At 41.6% G+C, this 21,625-nt stretch overlaps 1 protein-coding gene and 1 long non-coding RNA gene across 2 annotated transcripts in view; one reads left to right on the forward strand and one right to left on the reverse strand.

Moving 5' to 3' along the window:
- LOC105947665 overlaps nucleotides 1-21,625 on the reverse strand; it is a 30,585-nt gene that overhangs the window by 4,966 nt on the left and 3,994 nt on the right. The gene's annotated exons all lie outside the window — the stretch shown is intronic.
- On the forward strand, nucleotides 1,237-2,438 carry tmem158 (uncharacterized LOC100490665). Its single transcript, XM_002938309.5, has one exon. The coding sequence runs from the start codon at nucleotides 1,348-1,350 to the stop codon at nucleotides 2,239-2,241; it is 894 nt and encodes a 297-aa protein (XP_002938355.2). The 5' UTR covers nucleotides 1,237-1,347; the 3' UTR covers nucleotides 2,242-2,438.

A 21,625-nucleotide genomic window follows, 5' to 3' on the forward strand; every position in this document is an offset into this window, starting at 1 on the left:
ACTATAATCATCACAAAGTTATTTTGTTTATATCTGCCTAATGAGAAACATACCCTAACTATGCCAGCTTTTGTCTCTTCCCTCTGCCAACAGCCACCACAAGAGCTGTTCTGCGTGTGACAGTTATGACAAGTGAACAAGCTCACTATCTTTTACAGATCTGTGCACTGACTAGTGCCATGTGAGCAAGGAAAGGTTCCATTACTTTGTGGGGACCTACAGTAACTATACATGGTGTGTGCCAAGGCTGTAACACTGAAATGCTATGTTATGACCTGAATGGTGGAAATATAATAATATATTTATTATGATTCAATGTCATTTTTTTCAAGAATAATATCACCTAATGCTTAATCTCTGTTGCTGCCTTAAGTGTCAGGGGATCCACACAAAGCCAAAGCAATGTCAGATGTAAACCTGCCATATCTTTGGCTTTGTGTGGGTCCCCTGGTGTCTAATGCAGCAACAGCAGTGGAACATTTTGGGAACCTCGGTGCGGGGGCAAGATACTGCTTAATCAAAACAACAGTAGTCCATAAAGGCAACTATAATGCAAATAAAAATGTAAAGTAGAGGAACTGCTATTTTTACATGGACCTAATTTGCCTAGCTTCTACTATAGGGACAATGAATATCTTTTTAAAGTGATACTGACACTAAAAAACTACGATCCTTTTCTGCTGATAGAGCTGCTTTTGTAAGTAATTGTTACTTGAAGTCCCTACACCTGACTGTTTTGCCAACCTGACTGTCCTCTCAGCCTGTCAGTTATAGCTTCTAATGCTGATGGACTCCTGCTGCACAAATATGGCAGCCCCCTCATAGGGGAACATGGGGATCAGAAGTAGAATCTAATTTAGAAGCATCAGGCAAATACTTGACAACATTATAAAAATCATGCAGTATCACATCACACTGCCTTATTCACTGCATTGTTGTTCTGCTTCAGATGGACGCTGAATATAGTTTGGGTATTGGGGAAAATGAGGAATTTGAGTAAATAGCCATTAAAATCATGTTTCTACTCACAAACTATGGAGTTTCCATAACATAAACTTGTGTAATACATTCATATTAAATGTAAGAAGGTGCTGGGGGTTTATTGGCTCAGACCCCCTCCCCCCCAAAGGTAAAAGAGTCTGTGTAACTGGGAGGGGATCCAGAAAGTGAAGGATCATCTGGTAATCCTGTAATCATCTAAATCAAAAGCTGAAAGGGAAAGGGGGGGGGGGAGTCGCAGGCGGAGAGGAGCTATCGCATTGCCAGGCTTTCTGTTCCCCGCCTGTGTGACTTTCCCTGTGCGACTGCCTATAAGCATGCAGCTGCCTCTATAAGTCGCACTGTGCCATGAGGGTGCTGAGCCGCTGCCCTCCCTGCAGCCTTCTCCGAGGGACACTCTCTCTCCTGGCAATTATCTGCACCCAGGGATGGAGCCAGCAGGGCCACACTGAGGAGGATGTATTCCTTCTGCCTATGAACTCTTCCAGCCGCTCCCTGGCGAACTTGGAAGCGGACTTAGGCAATGGGAAGGAGAGCGGCACTGAGAAGAACCTGGGGGCTAAGGGGGAAAGCCAAAGAGAAGGGAGCAGGAGTCTCCCATCCTCTCCCCCTCCTTCTCCAGGGAACACCTGGGAGCGCAGCAGAGACAGCCTAGCTCTGTCACCATCCCAGCCTCAGCAGCAGCAGCAGCCCGGGCCGGCTCAGTGCAACATCACCGTGCAGAGACTGCTGCTCACCTCGCTGCTAGTGCGCTGGGGACGCCAACTGGGATTCCAGTGCGACTTGTTGCTCTTCTCCACCAACAACCACGGGAGGGCTTTCTTTGCAGCCGCCTACAACCGTGTGGTGTCCCCCCTGGTCATTGAGCACTTGGGTGTGTCCGGGGCGCAGCAGGAGTTTCGCCTTTGCTTGGGCTGCGGATGGGCGAGGGGCAGAAGGAGCGGCCACCTGAGGCACTCACAGGCCTCCGGCGCCTTCTCTTTCATCTCCGCGGCCACTGACCCGCACAGCCCCCTGCAAGGGGAGTCGCTGAATTTCTGCTGCCTGGATTTCACTTTAGAGGAACTCAGAGGGGAGCAGGGATGGAGAATGAACCGCAAGCCCATCGAATCCACTTTGGTAGCTTGTTTCATGACTCTCGTCATCATTGTGTGGAGCGTTGCTGCCCTCATCTGGCCTGTCCCTATCATTGCAGGCTTCTTACCCAACGGTATGGAACAGAGAAGGACAAGTAGCAAGTAGCCTTCCCTTCCCAAACCTTTTGTTGTTCTGCGTGGAGAAAGAAATACCCATTATTCACTTATTTTTTCTGGACAATGCAGAAGCCTGTGCAATACACTAATTTATACTTGTCTACTTTTAGCCACCAAAAATTGAATATTTAAATACAGTATATCATACATTTAGTATGATGTAGAGAGTAATATTGTGAGATCATTTGTAATTGGTCTTAATTTTTTATTATTTGTAGTTTTTTAATTATTTCACTTTTTGTTCACCAGCTCTGCAGTTTGCAGTTTCAGCAGCTATTTGGTTGCTAGGGTCCAAATTACCTTAGCGACCAAGGAGCAGTTTGAATGAGTGGATGGTAAATGAATAGGGAGGGCCTGAATAGGAAAAACAAGTTATAAAAAGTAACAATAACAATAAAACTGTAGCCTTACTGAGCAATAGCTGCAAAGCTACAAAGAAAAGAAGTTGAAGAAGTCAAAGAGACAGGGCCGGAACTAGGGGTAGGCAGAAGAGGCAGCTGCATAGGGCGCAACGATTGAGGGGCGCCAGGCAGGAGCCTCTCCTGCGTACCCCTAGTGCTACTTTGTCATTGCCTCCGCCACTTAACATTAGCGGTGGAGGCAATGACCGATCGAATCGCACCGCCCCCCCCTGCCCCTCCTCCTGTGCTTTGGCGCACATGTGCCGTTCGGGGGGGGCGGGGAGGTGGGCGGAGTTGGCCGACCGGGTTGCCTAGGGCGCCCGGTCGGCTTGGCCCGCCCCTGCAAAGAGATCAAAAACAGTAAGAAAAAAATAATAAAGACCAATTGAAAAGTTTCTTAGAATTGGCCATTCTATAACATACTAAAGTTAACGTAATGGTGAACCACCCCTTTAACTTATTGTATACTTTATTTTATTCTGTACTGATTAGGGCTCATAATATTGATCTGACCTAAAGGTTTTATGGAAACTAATTTGCACTTTGTTTAAACCAGGAGCCCTGAATTTATATAGGGAAAGCACACTGAATAGCCCTGGGAGGTATGGGAGTGAATGTGATTATAGTTGCATGTAATATGCCTAGTGTAGCAGCTGCTGTGTCACCCACAGGATCAGGGGAGACACTCTGCTCCCTGGGGAAATGAGAAAGGAATAAGCACAAGGTATGTTTCCAGCAGTGGATGTTTATTTTGTATCTCAGGATTTGCGAGAATGTTGGCCAGGATCCCCAGAGCACCCAAGTGAAATTTAATAATGTGGTGACGGTTGTACGGTTTTCTTGGCTACCAAACATTATTTTTAATATCTATTGGGATCCATGTGTTTTCAATGCATTGTTATAGTAGCAAATTACTTTGTGTCCCCTTTCTTGACTGCTGGATGAAAAGCACCATGTAATGCGGTTAGTGCTGCATCTACAGTTTGTGCTGCCCTAGGCACAGGCCATCAAGTGTCTATATAGGAGTTATGGCCCTGTATGTGGGGCATTTCTTCTTACCCTGTTTCCAACACAATGACAAGGGAGGGCCTTCAAATTTCTGTGTTTAAAGGGGTTGTTCACCTTTTCACCTTTAAATAAATGTAGACAGTGATATTCTGAGATACTTTGCAATTGGTCTTCATTATCTAGCTTTTTGTTCAGCAGCTCTCTGGTTGCTAGGGTAAAAATTACCCTAGCAACCAGGCAGTTGTTTGAATGCAAGACTGGAATATGAATAAGAGAGAGACGGAATAGAAAGAAAAATAATCAAAAGTAACTCAAACAATAACATTATAGTCTCGGTAATAGTTTATGGGCTACTGGGGTCATTTACCCCCATCTCAAAGTTGGAAAGAGTCAGAAGACGGCAAATAAATTAAAAACAATAAAACACAAAGACCAATTAAAATGTTGCTAAGAACTGTCCATTCTATAACATACTAAAAGTTACCTTGAAGGTGAGCAACCGTTTTAAAGGAGAAGGAAAGGTAAAAACTAAGTAAGCTTTATCAGAAAGGTCTACATAAATACAGCCATAAGAATACACAGAAAAAGAAACAGGATTTGTTGTCTCTTTGTTTTCTTCTGCCAGAGACACACAGCTCTCTCCTCTCTCCCGTCTCCTGCTCCCCCCTCCCTCAAGAATGTTAAGAACTCCCTCCCCCCCTTAGGAATGTGCAATCTGAGCCAATCAGCAGGAAGCTTCTTTATAGTCTTACAAACTGAGCATGTACAGTCTTGGTCTTGGTGCAGGAGTGAGGCATTATGGGAATTTTCTTTACAGTGCTCAGCGTTTTTTTCCTATGAGGCTTCTGATCATCTGAATAGGAGAAATATGGGGAGACTTAAGGGCACTATTGAGAGAACTGAAGGTATGCCTGCAGCTTGAGATTAGCTCTTTATTAGCCTTTTCTTCTACTTTTAGGGGACAAAGACCAACTGTTTAGCGCAGAGGGTATCAGACTACTTACATTCAGCTACCAACATAAGATCCCAATTGCCTTATAACCAACTTACTGGTATACTCCAGGCGTAGAAATTCATTCCAAACCTCACCCTAGCTGGCCTTTAGGCTTGGCCCCAGCCATTTGTACTCCATAGTTTCAGATCCTTTGCCTTAGATGCACACAATGTTATTTGCTATGGGAGAGGGTACAATGCTAACTATAATTCTAGCTTTGGAAATGTAAACATTAGATTAATGGCTAGACCAAGATAAAGGTGTAATTTGGAACTAACAGTGAGACAGACAAAACCAGTAGTTTGCACTGTTAGTGAATGTTGTATTGTGGGGCAATGATGTTATAAAGAGAATGAGAAACCATGTTGTTTCATAAGGTTTCAACCATCTATTGTTTGGCTCCATATTTGACACATAAAAAAACTTAAATATTTAAACTATTTCTGAGCTGGTTCTACACTGGGATGAGAAATAAAACAGGTCTAGCTGTTAGCACGGCCATTCCTTGTATTGTATTCTGCTTATGGAGACAGGTATAAATGTCTAAACACGTTCTATCCTGTCAGTTTGTTCTACACGAAAAGACAATCATATCCTTCAGTTTAAAGGCCATGGCACACAAGGTTTTTCATTTCCTTTACCGGTCATGCCAACCTAGAAGCCCTGTGTGCCATAACTTCAAATGGTCAGCTGCAGGGACAGAGAAAATTTTATTTGCATTAATGTAAGTAGAATGTACTTTTCTATATATTGTTGTAAGTTTAATTAAGGACAATGTTTGTTGTATTTAATATGTTGAAATTTTGTTGTAAGATTCGATTTTTTATACTATAGCGCAGGTTTTGTATGCCTTTATTTATAGATCCTTATATCTACTGCTATCCTTTTGTCTGTAAAAATAAAAACATGTTTGTACATGTAACTATGTGATTAAAGGCCTTTAGTTTCAATGTAACCTCTGCAGTTTGTCTAATACGTAATAAGTTCTTGCCAGAAATGTTTTGTCCAAGTGCTGCAAGAGTGAACACCAGAGTTATCAGCATTGACGCTCGCTTCTATGTGTTGTACATTTTACAAACTAGATTTTCTACAAGAGCTTGCTTTACTTTTAAAAGGACAGTGGCACTTTAAGGCAGGGGTCCTCAAACTTTTTAAGCAGGGAGCCAGTTCATGGTCCCTCAGACTGTTGGGGGGCTGGACTAAAGTCCTCCCCCAGTGTCCTCATACTATGGCTGCTCCCTGCTGCTTCCTGCTCCCCCACTGCTTCCTCCAGCTCCCTGCTGCTTCCTGCTCCCCCACTGCTTCCTCCAGCTCCCTGCTGCTTCCTGCTCCCCCACTGCTTCCTCCAGCTCCCTGCAGCTTCCTGCTCCCCCACTGCTTCCTCCAGCTCCCTGCTGCTTCCTCCTCCGGCTCTCCCCCACTTCCTTCTGCTCCCCCCTTGCACCCTCCCGCTCCCTCCTGCTGCTCCCCCCCTGCGTCCTCCTGCTTCCCGCTGCATCCTCGCATCAGATCACAGTGGGGGCCGGGTAAATTACCTTGGGGGGCCGTATCCTACATATCTCCTTTAAATACATACGTTTATACATGTCATTCTTACTTAGAAATACAGATATCTCTGTGTTGCTTTATGACAGCAGGCTCAGTGACTTTGTAGGCTGTACGGAATGAAGACAAGCGTGGTTGTAACCAAGTGCCCTTTCATGAGCAGATATTTTTTTCTAGTTGACAAGTGGGTTTATTACATAAATATAAAAGACTATTAGGAGCCATCTGGCAGAAGACAGAGTGAAACAGATGGCTTATAACTGTTCTGTTACATTATGGAACAATTACCTGTTTTGGTAAGAGTAAAAATGTAAATGTATTTAAAGCAGAGCAAAAGGTAACTAGTAAATTCACTTTAATAGCAATTTTTAGAATTGTATAATGCAATGGAACATAACTGATTCTGACACTTACCTCCATATGTAATAAAAGGCACTAAGTTTGCCAGGAGCAGTAACCCATAGCAACCAATAAGATGTTTGCCTTTAAACAGGTGACCAGTATCTGCTGGTTGGTTGCTATGGGTTACTGCACCTGGGCACACTTAGTGCCTTTTATTACATAACCCCAAATGACTCCTTTTAAGAATATATTGCTTCTGAGTGACCCATATACAGCATTGTTATCCAGAATGCTTGGGACCTGTGGTTTTCTGTATAAGGTATCTTTCTGTAATTTGAATCTCCATACATTTAGTCTAGTAAAAAAACTAATTTAAACATTAGCAGAGAAAAAGAAAATAGATTTTTTTAAAAAATTTGAATTATTTGTTTGAAGGACATGTCAACCCCAAAAATAATGTTTGCCTAATAAAAAAAAACCATAATTCCAAACAACTTTCCAATATGAACTTATTGGAAATTGTTAGTGCTTTAAAAGTTATGTGTAAATGTAATTGCCTGGTTAAGTTTTAAACAATGTTGCAAAGGTCAGTCTCCTCCAGCGAGACAGGTCTGCTGTAATATTGTTTCAAATGCCAGAGCCACCAGGGCAGAGAATAGAAAAGACAGGCACTCGTGTTAATATCAATTATATTTACAAATAAGCAAAAAAAATAATTTACAAATTTGTAATGAATGTATATTGCAAAGTTGCTTAGAATTATGTTTTCTTTTATTAGGCAAAAAATTATATTTGGGTTGAATTGTCCTTTAAATGGAGTCTATAGGAGAAGGCCATCCCATAATTTGGAGCTTTCTGGATAGTGGATCCCATACCTGTATCTAATATGTAATAACTTACAGATGGCAAGGCTATTAATTTTTTCTGCTATACAAGGTAACCAGTCTGGAAAAGCTGCTTTACAGTAGTAAATAAAACAGTAAAATAATGGGGTTTTTTTTTAGAAGACTAATAATGGAAAAGACATCCCAGTCCAACAACTTTAATAAAATTAGAAATAGGTACAGTATAATATTTTACATTTCAGCATAAAAATTTAGGCTTACATGGGTCCATTTTCATTCACTAGTGTTTTTACTGCATGGTACGTGTATATCAAAGACTGGCCAAAAGCCTTTTGCAGTTAATAGGCTTAAAGGAAAACTATACCCCCAAACAATGTAGGTCTCTATAAAAATATATTGCATAAACAAGCTCATATGTAAAACCCTGCTTCATCTAAATAAACCATCTTCATAAAAATATACTAGTAGTATGTGCTATTGGGTAATCCTTAATAGAAAATTGCCATTTTAAAAACTAAGGGCCGCCTCCTGGGATCATGGGATTCACAGTGCACAAACACAAGCCAAGGCACACATACATGCTAGGCCACACCAGCCAATGAATGGACAGAGTTCAGCCTTTTGCATCTCCACTTCCTGTCAGAGCTGCATTATTTCTGGCCATGTGATCTCTGAGGGAGCACACAGCCCATCACTAAATGGTGGATCAGGGGAAAGGATGTAAAAGGGCAATATTTACTGATATATATATATATATCTATATTCCAGTTTGGCAAAGTCACTTAATGTAATATAAACTATCTGTTGGTTAAGTATTCATTCTGGGGTTACAGTTTTTCTTTAATGGAAAGATGCAAATGACACATTAACTATATGCAAACCCACCAGCATTTAGATGGGATGCACTGCTTTTGTGTCGGGCCAGTTCTGTTTTAGTATCAAGGGAAGGGGTTAAAGTAGTTCAGCTATGTTTGTATTGATGGTCAAAAGCTTCATTAAACAAAGAGATAAGAAAGCCTCCGCCTGCTTCAGTTATTGATCTGTAAGTACAAATCCCATCATACCCCTCCCGCAGAGCTCCACATGTTTTTCCCTAGTGTGGTTTGAATAGGAACAGCATAAGAAGTATAGATGAGCCTCAGAGTAAGGAAGAGGGCCTAAAGATGGCCACACACAGGCAGATTTCAGCTGCCGATTCGAGTCCTTTAGATTGATTCAGCAGCTTATCTGCCCATGTACTGGCACCCCTGACTGCCTCCCTGACCGACATCTGGCCTAAAATTGGTCAGACCCCTGGGCCGGATTTATTCTCTATTGGATTGGGAACCATAATCCGCTCACTGATACATTCCTCATTCTGACAACTCCTATGCCCACTGTTTTAATTTGATCCTAAGGTGGGCATATTGGGAGAAGATCCGTTTGTTTGGTGACCTCGCAATGTGTATCGCCACCTTAAGGCATCTGTGCTGGTTAGTAGCAGTAAGGGAGATAGGGAGCTTAGGCCACTGTGAGATAGGAGAGAAAGCAGGGGCCACTCCACTGAGGCATGTAGTCAGGCAGAGTAACCAATAAACATTGTTTGGTGGGTATTTGTAAGTGAAGCAATAAATTTAAAGTAATTAATTTTTATTACACTATTTTTACTAATATCTTTTATTATCCAAACATAAGAAAAGGCCCATCTTAAAACCTATCTTGCAACCTGTATGACTAGACAGTTGGGGACAACCAAGTAGGTGGGCAACGAAGTGCTGTCAAAAAGCATCTACTGCAGAAACAATAGGGGTCATTTACTACCTACAGAACAATGTGAAAAAAACAAAAAAATGACAGGCTCCATGTTTTTTGTACTTTGTACCCTACCTTTCAGGTTGCAGAATTGCCACAGGTATCTGCTCTGATATACCTGTAAGTGTCCCAATACACTGCAGACTGTGTTCAACATCACTGTTTTTATTTGTTTGTCCCCCTCCTGTCAGCAAATGACCCCGGATATGTTAAAAGAGCTGAACAACCAACAGGGCAGCACAGATAGTACAGCTGCAGGGGCCAGTCATGGTCAAGGTTTTGAAAATCATTATCACAATTACTGGGTATGTGTGGACTAATTTTGCAAATTTATAGAAATGATATGGAGCTGGCAAGCTTTTTAAAAACATATAAATGTTTTTATAACATGAGTAACTGTAGGGTTAAAGAAAGCAAAGTAATACATAATGGTAGCATCCCTTTAACATAGAGCTGAGTGTTTTAAAACAATTCCCATTATATTTCTAAATGCCCTGTACCCCTTGATGATGACCAATGATAATATTTTAACTTTTGCAAAATACTTTGCTTAGTGTTACTGATATTGCTGAAGTTAAACACAGATTGATCATTACTGTTGGTTCTCAGTGCTATATTTGGCAATGTATGGTCACAACCATGCAATATAGGGTATGCGTGTATGTTAAAATTACAGTTATCATGCACACACACAAAAGTTCCAAGGCAATATGCAATGCTGCACTGCAGAAATACACACAATAGAATGTGATACAGAATCAGTAGCACAAAGGCAGAAGTGGATTCAAATAGTTTGTATTTGTACAGCCCTTCAGTACAAGTATTCCACAGAACTGTAACCTTACTTCCAAAATGTATCACATGAGGAAAACAACAGTTTATTGCTTTGAGATGATTTGAATAGCAAAACAGTGCCTCAGAGTGAATTATTATGCTGCTGTATAATTGCAAATAAGAATCAAATGACCTTTACAATCTGATTAAACTGATTTGGAGCTTTGGAACCAGCACAGTAATATTTTTGCATTTAAATTGCTGTGAACTCTTGTTAAAATGTAGATTCTTTGAAGACTTTAATATTGAGATTAGTGTAATCTGATAAAATGCATTTATGGCAAGTTATTAATAACACAATATGCCTGGTCTGGCCAGTCCTACACTCATTTGCATCTGATTCATTAAGATTCTTACTACTTCTTTATAAATTTTGATTTATCATAGTTGGCCAGATTGAATATATTGCAACATATGGACTAACAATTCCTGTTTTGGTAAAAGGGGAGGGCATTTTTTGGTAGCTTAATGCACAGAATTTCTTAATTCCATTAGCATACTGACATATTGAATAGGTGAGTGCAGAGGACCTCTTATTTTTGTCTTAAAATATTGAACCTCTAGTGATAAAGCATAATGCAAACCTTTGTAGCCTTCAGTGGCACTCAAGGGAATGAACCCATTAAAGGCTGGATCTTATTTACCAGTGTCCTGCACATTTGCTTATTCCTTGGTTACGGAGGGTTTCATCCAACAACAGCTAGTGCATAACAGGATTATTAGTTCCAGCATAATCCCTTTTTCCCTACAGACTTCTACAACTACCTTCTTTCTATATATAGAGCAGCAGCCAAGAGAGAGATGATGTAAATCTGTTTTTTCTTTATGCCTGCCCTATGCCAGAAGTTAAAGACAGGGCTCCCTTGTGATAATTGACAGTGTACTATGCACCTCATCCTTTAGTACACTAAGGTATACTTCTGTTTAAATTGGCCTGATGGAACCAGACGAATGTTTGACATGCCCTTTGGGTTGATCTAGAACGATTTTCATGGAGTTAGAGAGATTTAAATCTTCTGCATGTCCCTGGTGCTTTGAAATGAATTAAGTATGGCCTGTGTGGCATGCCTTTGTGGTCTACCCACAAAATCTGGGCCTGTCCACGGTACCCTGCTCCCTCTCCAAATGTACCCCCCTACCAGAGGCATGAGCTTACATGTACTTATCACAAATGGCAATTTAAAGATTGCAATTTACTACTAGATATTTTTACAGGGTAACAGTGCCTATAGATAGATTTGATTTGTTGTATGGTAGATGTCTCTGTCCTGCCCCCCAGAAGTTCATGTATCAGTGGTGATATTACATTTTCATCCAGTTTTGGCAGTTGGGACTAAGCCATGTGGTGTATATCTAAATTATGAAAATAATTGTATGTTGTATGTTCAATATAGCCAGCTGGCAACATCATATCAGAAGGCAAAATCACTATTATACACTCAAGAAGGAGTTGTATGGCTTTTTAGCAAGTGAGGAAATATGGCATTTATAAATAGCTCTTAGTACAAGTTGATTCAGGGAATGTCCAATTGCCAACTTTTGGAGGAATTTTTCCCCTTCTGAGCAGCTTCAGGTGGGGTATTTTGTCTTTCTCTAGATCAGCTAGCAGTTAGGCAGGTTTCATATAGACATAAAAGGTTGACTGTTTTTAACCTAACTTACTATGTATGTTACTGCAGCTTAAGATTTATTGTTGCTGTTTATAGCATATAGACCAGGTGTTGGCTGTCAATGCAGGAGATTAACTATAGAAGAAGGAGACTCTGTAATGACTTTGGGGCATAGGATGTATAAGGAGCCCGGGGGGAACTGACCAATAAGCAATTTCATAAAAATGTTTTATTTTTAAAATCTAGGGAGGACACTAAAATTTAGCTGTGAGGCCCGGTAACCTCTGTGTTACTGCCATTCTGGGTGATGTCGATTCTACAATAGGCTGAAGATAACTGCTATAGTATATTATTAGCATGGTGAAAAAATTATAATCTTCTCATATTTTTACAATAGGAGGTCTATAGTCAAGCTGGTGTAAGCATTATCACATTTCTCCCAAAGGCTTCACACTGAATTCAGCAAGAAGCTGAAAGCTTTGTTTCCATCTCTTTAGTAGCAACTAACCAATTATACAGGTGTTTGAATCTCACTGCATTCTGTCTAACACATGCCCTTTATTTATTATTTTATGTCCAAAATGCTAATAGTCGCCATAGAAACAAGCTAACAGAAGGCACTGGGGGCTAGAACCTATTGCCATTTCAATAATAAAATACATTTAAGGGCCCAGAAGCAAAAGGAAAAACATTTTTATTTGTCTGTTATATTTTTATTCTTGTTAAAACCATGTTACTAAATGGTCAGTTATTCAGTGGGCTGGAATATACAACATGCCTACAATGATTATTCAGAAAATAAGCTACTCGCTATATATACTGTTATTTCAGCAATACTATATTTACTATAGTAAGTGATAATATTATGACAGAAATGTAACCTGAAAATCAAATTGTTTTTAAACTTTTTTTTAACATATTATGGAATCTGACCCTATGTTGGCATCAGCCTTTCCCTGTACCTTCACCTGGTGCCATTGCTTTGGCCTGAATGCAGGCACATGAAGCGGATTTTGGTATAAAATGTATGTTTGTGCGTTTTCAGTGCCGAAATCTGCTCCGTGAACCTGCCCCCAGACCAACACAATGACTCCAGCTGCAGGCACAGGAAAGGACTGATGCCAGCCTAGGGGCTGATTCTCGGCCTGTGGATAAATGCAGGTCGAGAATCAGCCCCATGTGGCACTAGCCTTTGGGACAGGCCATTATTTCCCTGTCTAGCAGTGCAGAGGTTACATTGCCTCAACAGATCACTTTCTTAGAAGAAGCAGAATAATTTAGGCATATTTTAGTTGCAAACTAGACATAATACATTTAAATAGACCTTGCAAATATCTCTTCATTCAGCCAGTGTAGGATATAAAGGTCATACATGCTGCGATCTGCTAAGTTGGTGAGGTCGCCAAACAAGCAGATCTTGTCCCAATATGCCCACCTAGGTTGAGCCAAAAGTAGCGCCGGATTTCTAATCGGGCGCCATGAGGCCGTCCCAATTAAATGCCATAGGAGCCGTTGGACTATATCACTGACCCGATGCCTACACTAAAGCCTAACTAAAGAAGTTGGGCAGAAATGTACATTATGTTCTGGGCATCAGTACTAGAGCAAGGCAACCACAGCCCTTTAGCAGGGAAGGTCTGTGCCTCCTGAGATGCCCCCAGTAGCTCCCCATCTTTCTTTCTGCCGATTCAGTTACTGAGTTTAGGGACCCACACACAATATACTGTATGTATAGAGCTTATTAGTTATACTTCATTTTCTACTTGATAATTTACAGCACTTCTAACACATTGCAGTATGGTGACCCCCTGTGACAACTTTGAAGTCCTGGGTCATTACTACTATAAAGATGCTGAACCTTTAGGCAGGTTCATTATGTCCAGTATATAAAGAATGGCATTTCTAGCCATATTCATCTTCAAAACTTAGTTCTCCTTACCTCAGGGTGTTGTATAAATCCAATATTGCTCTCACTATATATGCCTCACTGACTATATGGTAAATGTTAAATGAAGTTTGCACATGAACTAGGTCTTAAACAAGGTAACAATGAGAGCGTGAAAAGAAAATGACTAGATCTTCAATGTAGCAAAAAACAAAATAATAGATTTCTTTATAAAGAAGACGGATATAGAGCAAAGACAATTCAATAATATTCAAGGGCTTGAATATATCAAAGAATCTCTACTGGAGAGAGAACAGCAATTCTCTGGTCTCACAGGCGCATCAGTGGCTTTATTTCTTGAGAAGGTTGAAGAGAAGTGGCCTAAATACAAAAGCACTTGTTACATTCTACAAATCCACAGTTGAAAGTAGCCTAACAAGTTGCAACCCAATTGGATTTGGCAACATAACACAGCAGGATAAAAAAGTGCTACAGAGAATAATAAGATCAGTAGAAAGAATCCTCTATAGCAGTGCTGTCCAACTGGCAGCCCGCGACCCCTCTCTGTGTGGCCCCCCACCTGTCTGGCTGCTTTGATGGTTTACCTTTGAGTAAGATTTAAATGGTATCAGTACTGAGATTAACTGGCCCCCTGCATGGTTCCCACCTCAGATTCAGGCTGTAATCCCCCTGTATTGTTTAAAAATGTAATCCCTTGTTATGTACACATCTTTTTTAACCCCTGCATTGTTCATCGTCTGCAGTGTTCACACCTCAGTCTTGGGCTGTAATCACCCCCATTGTTCACCTGTTCACACCTCAGACATTGTAGGTCCTGCCTGGACTATGCTGCCTGTGTGTATGGCACACACAGGGAGCATAGGGTAGGCACATTATGGCACACAGGCAGAATATGGCAGGGAGGGTATGGCACAAACAGGTAGGGCAGGTAGAGTATGGCACACACAGGCAGGGTAGGACAGGCAGAGTATGGCACACACAGGCAGCATAGGGCAGGCAGAGTATGACACATACAGGCAGGGTAGGGCAGGCAGAGTATAGCACACACAGGCAGGGTAGGGCAGGCAGAGTATGGCGCACACACAGGCAGGGTAGGGCAGGCAGAGTATGGCACACACAGGCAGCATAGGGTAGGGAGGGTATGGCACATACAAGCAGGGTAGGGTAGGCAGAGCATGGAACACACAGGCAGCATAGGGCAGGTAGAGTATGGCACACACAGGCAGCATAGGGCAGGTAGAGTATGGCACACACAGGCAGCATAGGGCAGGTAGAGTATGGCACACACAGGCAGCATAGGACAGGCAAAATGCTGCCTGTGTGTGCCATACTCTGCCTGCCTTTTGCTGCCTATGGGAGGTGTACCTGGCAGGGGTTTGTTCTGGGAGTTTGTTAACAGTTGGAAATAGCCATTAAATGGTCCCTAAGGTGTGTAATTATGGTATGGGGGTTGCTGTGCTATCCACAGGGGAGGAGGCATATGGATTTAAGGGTATATCTTAATATGACATTCAGGAACAGGTCAAAGCAGGCACTCACGTAAAACGAAGTAATAATTTGCCTGGGTGCAGTATAAAGGGAGCATACAAAACTAGAAAGAATATGCCGCACACTCAGGTCTTAGATACAAAAAACAAAAAAATTTTTTTATTTAGATCAAGGACTGACGTTTCGGCCGCACAAGCAGCCTTTCTCAAAGTGCAGATGTGGCAATCAAACCCCCCTGATAAACCCAGCAGTGGCAAGGCTTGATGACATCATAGAGTGGGCGTGTCTAAACACCAGACACTGTACAGACACAATTTGAATAAAACAAACACAAAGGACACCATAAAAAATGAGTAGAAAGTGCAAGCGAAGTGAATCACCCTGTGTAAAAGGAGTGGGAAATCCCAGTGAAATAAATAAAATGCAACAAGTGTGCAAAGAAAGGAAGAAAGGGCGCTGGAATCACTGTGAGGCTGAACTGCAACTCCCAGTACCTGCTCTAATTAGAAGGGCGCCATGGTAATTTGTATATGTTTGTCCATACTGTTAAGTTATACGCTCATACACATAGGTAGGCTGGCGGCTTGGGGCACAAGGAAGCGATAAGAGCACCGTAAGCACAATATTGTGCTGCAGAGGGAGGCAGTGTATCAAGAACGGGAACCATGTAATTCACATAGCGCTCCTCAGAGCGTCTAAGTATACTTATACCTCGGCATATAGCGGAGTGTACGGACATGAGTGTCATAATTGGCACTGTGAGACAGTGCTCATTAGCGGTTTGTTGAGGTGCCTGCGGCTAGCTGCCATAATATAATTCTTTCACATATGAATGATGTTTGATATCCCTGCAGTAAGGACCAAGCTTTTGGGTTTTTGCTGCACTACCACCATTGTGATAAAATAGGTGTGGTTTGAAGTGGGTGTGGTTTAAAAAAAGGGGAGTGGTCAAAACTGGCTTCCATTAGCAGCCCTCCACCATGTATGCTAGAGAAATTCCGGCCCTCCGCACCGCAGAAGTTGGACAGCACTTCTCTATAGGACAATCTTTAATTAACTCAGTGCAGGAAAAAAACAGCAAACTATTATCAGTGAGCCAAACCATCCAGAACACAGCCTCTTCAAACAGCATGTTACAAATAACATTAAAGGTGGCCACACACGTGGCGATCTGACGATGTTTCATGCGACCTTCGGTCGCACAAAACATAGTCAGATCCGCCACACACCGTCAGGGCTGAAACAGCAGATAAGGAGGTAGAAACAATAGGATTTCTACCTCCTTCTGCCGATTCAGCTCTGACAGCAGATTTTGCTCAGGCACCTTCTATGGCGCCCGATCAAAATTTTCTGACCTGGCCGATCGGCGAGTCGACTATCGTACGAAACGAGGTTTCGTACGATATTATCGGTGCGTGTATGGCCAGCTTAAGTGCAAGATCAGTTATCATTAACAATGAGACATACAAGGGGTATATAAGATCCCAGACACAAGTGCTAGTGCACAACCCCATTGTAAGTGATGACACTGAGAGAACCAGGAAACTTGCAGCCAATCACAGGCTTTCTTATTTCAACTGTGACAGGCTGCAAGGTTGGCACACATGTCAATGTTGCTAAGGTAAGTGGGACCCTAGCAACCAGATGGCAGTAAAAAAAGAAAAACTAGAAAGCAGTACACTAAAAGGCAAAATCACTACAAAATGAAGCCCAAATATAAATTATATTGGTCTTCAGCCTGTGGTCAATCCCTACCAGACACCAAGGGGCTGATTTACTAAGACACGAGTTCGAATCCGAATTGGAAAAATTCCGATTGGAAACAAACATTTTGCGACTTTTTCGTATTTTTTGCGATTTTTTCGGCGTCTTTACGATTTTTGCGTAAAAACGCGAGTTCTTCGGCGTCTTTACGATTTTTGCGTAAAAACGCGAGTTTTTCGGCGTCTTTACGAAAGTTGCGCAAAGTCGCGATTTTTTCGTAGTGTTAACACTTGCGCGCAAAGTCGAAACGTCGCGCCTTTTAAGTTTTAACGCTACGAAAAAGGCGCGATGTTTCGCGCAAGTTTTAACGCTGAGAAAAAAATCGCGTTTTTACGCAAAAATCGTAAAGACGCCGAAAAACTCGCGTTTTTACGCAAAAATCGTAAAGACGCCGAAAAAATCGCAAAATTACCGATCGTTACGAAAAAAACGCAATCGGACGCATTCGGCCCGTTCGTGGGTTAGTAAATGTGCCCCCAACTGTCATCAGATTTATGGCAGTATCAATTTGGAATATGGCAGCTCTGAAGCTTATACTTTGTTTCATTTCCATATCCATAGGTTGGGCAGATTCAGACATAAGCAGTCAACTCAAAGCTGAAACAATGCAAATAAAATGTGTCCCTTTGCAAGGATCTGGTGGTCATTTTTGTGAATAATTTTCTTTGCAGTTCTCGCTCCCTTGAACCCTGAATTTAAAATGTTATCTGGTGGCTAGGGTCAGTTTCCCCAGCAACCAAAAAGCAGATATATTAAGAAACAAGATTTGATGGCTTTTATTACATTATATTATTTTGAAAACCCACTTACTACTAACAGCCTTAAAGAGCAAGGAAAGGCTACTACTGTAGCCCTTAATATAGTGTAGAGCTCCCTTGCCCAAAGTTAATTTGTTTTTTAAAATAATGCTCACATCTCCCAAAAATTTACTTGTAACTTAAGTTTATTTGCAGCCAATCACGGCCGCCATCTTGGATTCCTGGATTCTCCCGCTCGCACCCCCCGTGATCTAACAACACCACTCGCACCACCACCCCCCCCAGCGCACCGATCAACCCCCCGTGCCGATCAACCCCCCGCAACACCCCCACCCCGCCGCTCGCTCCCCGCTTGCCTGCTCCTTGCCTGTTCACTGTGTCAGTGTGTGCAAGAGGGAGGGGAGTGGAGCACGCCGGCTTCTCACTAAAACCTACCACAGCGCATGCGCCGGCTTCAGTGTCCCGGTCACACAGCCAATGTGGGAGCGATGCATTAAGGGAATCCTCTTTACACAGCTCAGCGTTTTTTCTCAGTGTTTGGCTTCAGATCTTCTGAACAGGTGAAATATGGGGAGACTTAATAAAGGAAAAGTAACTTTTAACTAAAAACTAAAAACTCTATTCTACCCTCCCCCAATAATTGCCCTATCCTGAAAACTATTTGTTATTTATAATGCTTTAGAAGAAAATACCTGTAAAAAACTTGGCTTCCGGTCATTTCAACAAAGGCGATATGGCGACGCAGGGAAAGTTTCAGGGGATATGGCCATGCAGGAGAAAGTATCGGGTGAAGTTTAACTATGCGGCGATCGACTGATCAAGTCTAGCCTTCCTTCTGTATAGGAAGGAGTCAGGCTAGATTCGATCAATCGATCACAGGCCATATTCTAAAACTCAAATTTTTGGAGTTTTTCAAGCTGGTAAAAGTTTTTTTCAATTTAGAAAAATAAACTCAAATTCACAAACTCGAAAATTGTAAAATAAATAAGCCCCCCATGGGTACTTAGTCGACTGCTAATGAAGATCTAAAATCTAGCCAGTTAAGCATTTTCAACCCAAAGGAATATCCAATACAATGACAGTTAGAGGGCTGCAGCTGGCTTTTTTTTTATCAATGTAAAGACGAAGGCCAAACAGAAGAACAGTTCGAAGAACAAGGAAAGCCCCCAAACCTGCACTTTTTCTAATAGTAGTCCACCCCTGCCTCTTGCTAATCGTTACCTTATTTCCCCTGAAATCTCCCTTTAAAATGAGTCCAGGAAAATCCTGGTTGCTTTCAGATTGCAGACGCCATCTTGATTCTGTACACATTATCCTCCAGACCTTAAATTCCTTGTGCGCACATCACCTAGTTGTGAACCTGCAGATCTTGTTGGTTGTAGGGTGTTCCTGTGTCCGGAAAGACCGAAACTGGATGTTTTGCACATGCGCCACAGTCTTGGTCTTGGTCCCGATCACACTACTCACTGTATGTGACATCCTAATATACTGTTAAAGTGCCCAGTTCCTTTGAGAGATTCAGGGGATATTGTGCTGAATTTAGAAGCTGGGTAAGTGATTTCAGTATGCCTTTTATGCATTCTGTCAGATGGGCAACACTTATTGTGAGGCTTTCCTTGTCCTTTAAGACAGTGCCTTCAAACCATGCTGCAGGTCTCAACTCAAACCATTCATACAGTCATTTTGTTAAACAGTGGGAAGCCAAGTGGCATTTGTATAGTAGTCCCCAGTGAGTGTCAGGTGAATAAGAAATATTGTTGGGTGTTTTCACCAACTAAAAGTCAAATTTTAGCAATCCTTTTCTATGTACTTGGTGCAGTTGGGGTCTGGCTGCTGCCATGTCCACTCTTAGCTAAGAGCTGTTGAGCTATGCCAGTAAGGCAGACTGGGTAGAGATGTTCCTTTTGTCCAGCACTTGAATTGGGAAAAAGTGCATATAGAAGTGAAGAAGAAATGGAGACGTATTCTACAGATTAAGAAGGTGGAAGCACCAGAGAGGGTATAGACAACAGGAGAGAAGAAAAAGGTGGAGAACAGTAGCAGACTGAGGAAGGGAGAAGGGAGACATATACTATGGGGTAATGTTATGCTGTGTTACAACACACAATACACAGACAGGGGGCTGTATTTGCAGAAGCTGAATTGCCTGCCAAGAAAATTCATATGCACAATTTTCATTTTGGGGTCCGTACAGGCCTTTGCTAAATATATGCATTCTGGGCATCAAACTGTTCAGTAGATGGAAAAAGCAAGATGGCTTTGCTTTAAAGAGGCTGAAACCAGGAAGTGTTGGGGGCTTATTGTAACAGTGAGTATGGCGTATAATTGTGGAAGGGGCCCCCAATTTGCTCAAAGGCTCTACAGACATCATTGTATGACATCATCATTTGAATTTAATCCAGCCCTTGAACATGCTTCATGAGAAATAATCCACTACATGTAATAAGTTGGAAAGTACTGATCTACTGATTGTAATTACAATTACAATCAATGGATTTCAACATAATTAGTAAAAAGAATTGAAAGGAGAAATCTCTGCAGACAGTACAAACCCTGTTAGTAAGTTGGGATCTTTTGATTTACTGGAAACTTCATTCACACTAATCATAAAAACAAAGTCTTTATAAATGTTTTTGAATTACATTCTCTTATGCACTTTTGTCTCCATCTACAGGCAAGTTTTGCACACTGTAACAACTGTAAATATATGCATGCAATGATCTGTTTCTCATTAGTCATATATTGCATGCATGTATCCTCTTTAACCAGGAGACCTAGTATGCAGTGAAAAAGATCCAAATCAGTTTTTAGCACTCATTTGATTAGACATTTTTATAGGAAAGTATAGAATTAACTGGATTTTGTGCTCTTTGGAAAGCAAAATGTTCCCTTGCTAAGTGTCAAAGAAAGTTCACCCAGCACACCCTTGCACACCCATGCCTGACAAAGGGGTATGCTCCCGAAACGTTGCTGCTATTTTTTGAATAAACACGCAGGGGCTAAGCCCCGCTTGCATTACACTCATTGTGCCGGTTAACTAATTTTTGCTGGACCCTTGCTAAGTGTCCAATCAGTTGGTGTGGGACAAACACGACTAAACCAATTTCCTGGTTTCAAATAATCAGCAAATCAAAGTAAACCTGTCGGGCTACCCACTGAAGATGTATAGAAGCCCGAAGGGCTATATACAGAAAATACTCAGGTAATGCCTTTCCTCAGGGAACCAGACTTGGACACCTTTTATCACATTGTTAATAATAAGCACAAAACTGAATGCCTGACTTCTGGCCATTATGTTATGGAATCACAGCTCCCAGTAGATTCTAGGGGATGCTTAAAGTTGTATTATTTTAGCAACAAATGGGAGTCACCTTCACTCGCTGGGTTCTCTATCATATGGATTAACTAGTTTGTATATACATATACCACACTGTGTTTATGCTAGGTATCATAAAGGCTCCAACTCTATGCAAGCAGAATACTCACTGCATTATTATATTTTAGCTCAGCTATATACGTAAGGTCACTTGTTTGTCTGTAAAGTGCTTCTGACTTATTTCTTTATACAGTCATACTACTGGCAATTCTTTTTAAAAGAATTTTAGTACATAACACCCTATATATCCTACTGCAGATGACTAATCTCCCCAAAATGCCGTCCCACAGGCAATAAAGTGAATCACCAGTGAGAAGTCATATGTGGTGCTTTGGTTTCTAAACCCACCCTACCAGGTATGAACCTTTCCTACCAGAAGCACAGTAGGAGGGGGATAGCCAATTACAGCCTTTATTCACATAAGCAAAGACACACTTCAGTTCCCTGTCAGGTCTAGCTGCTGACTAGTTCATATCCTACTGTGCAATGTACTGAGTGCTGCCGACTCCCCTACACAGCCTGGAAAAGGCGACTAATCTCCCCGTCTGTCACAGCCCTTAAGTCCAGTACTGTAAGGCATAAGAATCCTAATCAATATTAATTCTGAGTTTAGTTAATTTGAGGGATTCGATAACTTTTGGACAATAACTTTTATCGTTATTATTTAATGCTCTGGGATGAGCAGGATTTGGTTAATTGAATGGTAACTTT

Source organism: Xenopus tropicalis, chromosome 6 (assembly GCF_000004195.4).
Source record: "Xenopus tropicalis strain Nigerian chromosome 6, UCB_Xtro_10.0, whole genome shotgun sequence".
In the NCBI taxonomy this organism is placed as follows: domain Eukaryota; kingdom Metazoa; phylum Chordata; class Amphibia; order Anura; family Pipidae; genus Xenopus; species Xenopus tropicalis.